This window comes from Morone saxatilis, unplaced genomic scaffold (assembly GCF_004916995.1).
Source record: "Morone saxatilis isolate NCDOM2014 unplaced genomic scaffold, NCSU_SB_2.0 Contig18, whole genome shotgun sequence".
Classification (NCBI taxonomy): Eukaryota; Metazoa; Chordata; class Actinopteri; family Moronidae; genus Morone; species Morone saxatilis.
The window spans coordinates 12,867,405-12,873,648 of NW_023339740.1; the positions used below are offsets into that span (position 1 = coordinate 12,867,405).

Sequence of the window (6,244 nt, forward strand, 5' to 3'; positions counted from 1 at the left end):
GCTTGGCAAGCTTGGATTTGGATTTAGAAGAAAAATCTCCTTTTTCGACTTGTCCGATTTTAAGATAGCGTCTGGCTTGCTTTTTAATCTACTCAACACATTTTCTCCAACACGCAGCAGAGTGTAAAATTTATTTTACAGTGCTGGTATAGAAGTAGGTCATTTGCAATGAAAATGACGGAGCAGTGTCTTTTAATTTAGTCTGCTTTTCTGTCTGCACATAAGCCGAGTAAACCCCAGCGTACATGTCATTCACCACTAGTTCAAACATGACTCAGTGTGAGCCTGCAAAGACATGTTTATTTACGCACTTTCAGAAAAAAACACCTAAACACGAAATAAAATGCTGTGTGTGTGTGTGTGTATACGCACATTTATGTCCTATATTGTCGAAATGAGAGGTGTGAGACTAATCAGGGGTTTGCCCCGGGGAGTTTCCAGTTTGGTGGAATGCACTATTGTCAGGGCGGATGTGGCAGCTGTGAGGGGTTACTTTGTGGTATTTATGGTCAGACTGGGGATGATTAGCTACACATTATCTACTCTGCCTCACTGTCACCACATCATACCACAGAGCAATATGCTGATCAGTGTCCACAAACCTGTAGAATGTATGATCCTCCTCTAAGTGTGTGAGTGCTGAGTGTGTGGCCCCCTGACCTGCCGCTGAACTCTGCCCCACTAAGAAATCAATTGTGGTGCATGTCGCTTGTGAGGTTGAAGTCTTGACACTAAAAATCCGAATCATGTGGCAAGTCAAGACTGACAAGTACTAAGCCGAGCACAAGTCATAAATGTTTTGCTTGTCAACAAAAGTACTGAAAAATATTAGAAGAAGGCAGAAGTACTGATACATGAATAATAATAATACTGAAAACAGCCCAGAGAGCAAACTGAGAGTCCGGGGTCACCTCAGTAGTGTAATAATATGTGCTAAATGTCACAATTTGCATTTTATGTATTCATTTATTTGAGTATATTCTGTTTTCCCTTCCTCCTTTCACACTGTGTCTATGTCTGTCACTTTCACTTTCTCGCTCTGTCTCACTATGCTTTTGCTCTCCCCACCCACACGTCGACAAACAAACTCCATCTCTCTTACTCTCTCTTACCTGGTCCCTTTTTTAAAACACTGTTCATCACTGGCCATGTGCCTCTAAAATTGGTGATTTTTGAATTTTTTAGATAAATGGAGGATAATACTTTTTAAGCTAACAAAAACATTTAAAAACCTATTAAAGGTTCTGAAACAAATACATTGACACAGCACTAAGAATGGTCCTGCTTTATTAACTCTTAAAAACTTCTTTAACTTTTACTTTACCATCTTTTTTACTTTTACTTACAGTACATGCAAGCTTTTGAGTTTGGGTGGCCTTAAATCTCTGGGGTGAAGACACTGTGTGTTGGCCTGGGGCCTGTGTAGACTGTTGTTTTTGAGCAGGGGATTCTGCACAGATGTTTTTTGTCAGGGGAGCTATATATATAATTGATCCAGGGCTGGGTTAGCCTTGCTACACAAGCAAGCTCCAGAGTGTACTGTACCTTGTACTGTTGTGTTTAAAAATACCTATATAAGGCTTTTTCATATATATATTCTTTTGTGATACATACACGAGAAAAATCTGAAGAAATGAGTGGTGAAGCAACCAATGCAGATGCTTGTACACAGGAGAGATAAATGATGAATGAATGGTTTTATGATAAAACAGCAAAAAGTATATTAAAAGGATGTGAATCACGTAAGGCCTTGACAGTAATCAGATCTCAACCCAGTTGAACACCTGTGGGTGATTGTTGGAACAGCACTCTCCACCACTATCATCAAAACACCAAATGAGGGAATATCTTCTAAATCCTGGTGTGTTTGTTATTCTCTCTCTCACCCTCTCTGTCTTTCACTCGTTCTGTCTCTTGCCCTCTGTGTTTTTGGTGACAGATGGCCACTGTAAGCAGCTCTGTGTCACTGGTTTAGTGGCCTGGTTCCTTTTGGTGTGATTATGTAACTCTAACCTCATCGCCCCTTGCCTCTCCTAGTGTGTCTTTTTACATAACAATTTATGTGGAGCATTGCCTTTTACCAGTTTCATATTCCCTCTGTGAACACATACTGTACATAGAGGTAATGAATTTTGATACTGCAAAATGGTGTCTAACCTGAATCCCCATTGTTTGTGTGAACCATTAAGGAAATTGGAAAAGGTACAAGGGAAAACAACGGATCTCAGTGTTCCACATTAGACTGTGTGTCATCGTGCTCAGAACATCATACACGTAGTCAGAACCTCTCACCTTGTGTTTATTCGTCCTGTGTGATTTCAGTTTTTGCGTTTTTTTTATATATTAAAAGAATACTTTGGCATTTTGGGAAATAAGCGTATTCTTGTTGTCAATATGACCAGCAGAGACTCCAGTAAGTCACTGCGCCCACATATCGCTTAAACAAACGAGATGAAATGTTGATTAGTGCACTTGTTGGTAGGGGTTTTCTTTTTTACTCTTGCTGTTTCCCCTATTACCCGTCTTTATTTCTGCTAAGCTCCAGCTTCATGAGAGTCATGAGACGTGAGAGAGAGAGTAATATTACTGGTATTATATAACTTTTGGCAACACAGTGAATGTGTATTTCCCAAAATGTCAAACTACTTCTTTAAAACAGCAACTTGAAAACGTGATATAAAAAACATAAGAAAATTAAATTTAGAAAATTAGCAAAAGGTCAAATCATACTGGATATGTCTTTTTTAACATGTATTAATGGTCAACACTGTACACGTCTCCTGTCTCAGCTGTCTAAACCTTCCACATCCATAATGCTTCTCTGGTTTCTAACATAGCAGTTATTGCATGGCAGTTCACACAGGGCAGATCTTTGCATGGCTACCTAAAACAGCTGACTAGGTAAATGACATGGTTAATAACCTAACCGTTGCCTTTTTCTGTGCTGCATGGACACTAACCCTGTGTTTGTATCTGTTGGACCACTGTGCTCACACTCCTAACTGCACCCAGCAGCTGGATCAGAACCAGCCTGAGAAGCTGTTGGAGGACCAGAAGAGGGTAGGTACTCACAGCAGCATGGCAGCTTAGGCCAAAAAATTCTTCGGAGTCGTAGTGAAATATCAAGTTTTCTTCATATACCCTTTTGTAATTTTTTTTCTCCTGCTTTTTGTGTTTCTGGTCACTCCCCTTCACTGCACTTCCCCTTAAGGAAACCCAACTGCTCACACCTAACTACTGTTAACTGAAGAGAATAACACTGAATAACTTTTATGACATATTTCCCTCTGCCTCCTTTCTGTAATCATATTTATGGCAATGCAGTGACTTAACAGAGCCTCAGGTGTTTCCATTAAAGAGGCAAGCTTTAATTTTGATATTCCAGAATAATGATATTGATCGGAGTTCATCAATATGTAATTATCATCTCTGAGAGAAGAACGTTATTTAGCAAGCAGGTACAGTATGTTCAACGGCTGTTGATTAAATGTCCATAATAAGTAGTGCTCATCATATTAATCACAGCACTTCATCTTTTTCAGGAGGGTTAGTAATTTCACCTCTAATCTAACATTTATTTTTTATTACTCGCCAACTTCTTTTTTGAAAATTAGTTCAACAACTTCATTAAGTAAAAAAAAAAAACAGCATAATGAAAGTTCTGTCTAGATCAGGGGTAGGCAACCTGCGGCTCCCTGTGGCTTTGACTAAAATGATATGGAAATTAATCATTTTTTTGTCATTGTTATAGACCTAAAGTTATTCTAATATTCTCCAACTGTAAAAATGTCTATATAGGTATAAAATGTCATTGGATATCATCATGGTGGTGACATAGTTTCAGTAATTTGTTAATCATTTAAAGGATGTTCAGACAGGATACATAGGGATTTGTCCAATGGCTCGACTTCAGAAATAAGCCAGTATTCCCCAATGAGCCCAGGGAATAGCTATGACTGATCATTTTGTTGCACACAGCACATACAGTTGATTAACCTCCTGCCAATACAAGATGAGAACACTAGTGTTCTTCACACCTCCTACATAAACTAATGTCGACCCCTAGAGCAGAACTATGGCAGCAGAACTTACATAATGCCCCTGTCGCCTATCAAGGACCACCCACAGTTGACAATTATTTGCACATAATCACGCACAAGCGCACAAAAAAAACCTCTTTCATTTCCTTCACTTTATCCCATGGGAGGTCTGTCAGGTAGCTATGTGCTGTAGTTGCCATAACAACGGCAAAGTCGTGCTGCTGACTGCTTCACAGTGGATGAGTCACAGTGTGGGAGAGCTGGCCCCAGGTCTGTCTAAGTGAAAACCAGGACCTCACATTGTCACTACACGGGGTCACTGCTGCTGATGATAACCATAACAGTGTTGGCTGTGTGGGTGGTAAATGACATAAACAAGTTTTTCCTTATATAGAAATGTAGGAATTATTTAAATTCAGTATATTTGTAGCTGCTCCATAACTAAATAAATTACACAGCGTGGTTGTAATGACAGGAAGGCTATCACTCTGTGAGGGCAGTGGGTGTTTTTTTTTTAGTCTTTTTATGCATTTAAAACACAATATATCACAGATGATGCATGTTTCCCTGTTATACAACATCTCCTCTGACATCATGTCATCACATCCTTCCCTTTCTTTTTTCTCTTGTAGGGCGAGGCACTGAGACAGATTCTGGTGAACCGTTACTATGGCAACTTTCACCGAAGTGGTGGGCGGAGGGACAGCCTGACGTCATTTAGTAATGGCCCCCTCAGTCCGGTTGGACCCGGCAAAAGCCAATCAGGTGGGACACTGCGACTGTTGCTCATTTCGACACCGAACGCAGACGTTTGTTGTTAATTCTTTACAGCAGGAAGTGATAAGTACAGTGAAGTCAGAGCACATAAGGCCATTAAAACACAGATTTCAACATCTCTAATTGAGCTGATGTTTCTGTGAAGCATTGACCAAAGGCCACTGCCAAAGAGAAGCATGACTTTGTTGCCAGTAATGACTACAACTACTATCAGGGGGCAAAGTCTAGACTAACCTTTTCCTGTTCGTCCATCCAAACTGTTTTCTGAATCCGTAGTAAAGCAAGGTTTTCTCAATAATGTTATATAAGGTTGGAACTCTATCTGTCTGGCCCTGAGCCGGTTATCAGCTCCAGAGTTGTGCTGTGAACTGCCCTTTGAGCACGCAGAGCACAACACTCTTATCGCTAACTGATAACATGGTCATTGTGTTATTATCTGCAGTCAAAATACTGAAGCAATGCATCCCTGTGCAGTGTTTCTCTTTCTATTTCAGTTATTGGTTCTGATATGTATGATGTAACATTTATCTATAGATTTTGGAGGACATATACATATATAATGGTATGTGCTACCATTGGCACCAACGTGTCAGTCTGTTTTACATATAAATTCAGTGCTACCATATTGACCTAGTAACCAGAACGGCTTGTCATCTGCTGTGGCACACATGGCGGTATTTTAACATTCAGTGTGACATGGGTGAGAAAACCATAGTGTATGCATAATATTGTGTGTATTATACAGTTAGGATGAATTGCCCAGATGTTGAAATGAAATAAAGATGATGATGATGAAATCAAAGACACAGAGACAATCACCCCAGTTCCCAGTTCACCATCTCCCCCATGTGCACCGAGATGTTGGCAAACTTCCAGACTACAGGATGTATACCCCTCCCCTGTGTGATCCACTTTTTGCTGTTGCTAAGTGACAGGCTGCTACTTCCTGTAAAAACAGCCTCTGCACCTGTTGCAGAAACAAGAGCCAAGCTGAGGATTCCATATGTGCCCTGAAGCTGAGGCCTCAGGGGGGGATGTGCAGGCAAAGTCATGGTTTTGTGATATATAAATATTTACACATATATATCATATTTTATATGGATTATATATATATGTGTGTGTGTGTGTGTGTGTGTGTGTATTATGGAATGAAACCTGACGTTATCAAGGCACTGGTACTATCTTATGTTTTAGATGTGTAATATTCTGTTGCAGTTGAGTCATGCAAAACAACTTAACATATCCGTTCATGCCTTTAAATGCTGCAGGGATTTCATTAACTGAAGGAGAAGCTTTTTATACAATGTAAAGCAGTTGTGGAGCAGATACTGTAAGAATCACCCACATTCTTTCATAGATCAATTACTGATTTACTGACGTTCCTGCTGTAACCGCATTAAACCTTTTGCTGCTTCCTATGCATTGTG

At 39.9% G+C, this 6,244-nt stretch overlaps 1 protein-coding gene across 1 annotated transcript in view; it reads left to right on the forward strand.

Moving 5' to 3' along the window:
• The window catches only part of LOC118328709 (inositol 1,4,5-trisphosphate receptor type 1), a gene marked incomplete in the record, with an annotated part of 65,849 nt that overhangs the window by 34,201 nt on the left and 25,404 nt on the right, over window positions 1–6,244 (forward strand). Inside the window, 2 exon segments of the mRNA XM_035662593.1 lie at window positions 3,013–3,060; window positions 4,673–4,805. Coding sequence (XP_035518486.1) covers window positions 3,013–3,060; window positions 4,673–4,805 — 181 coding nt within the window.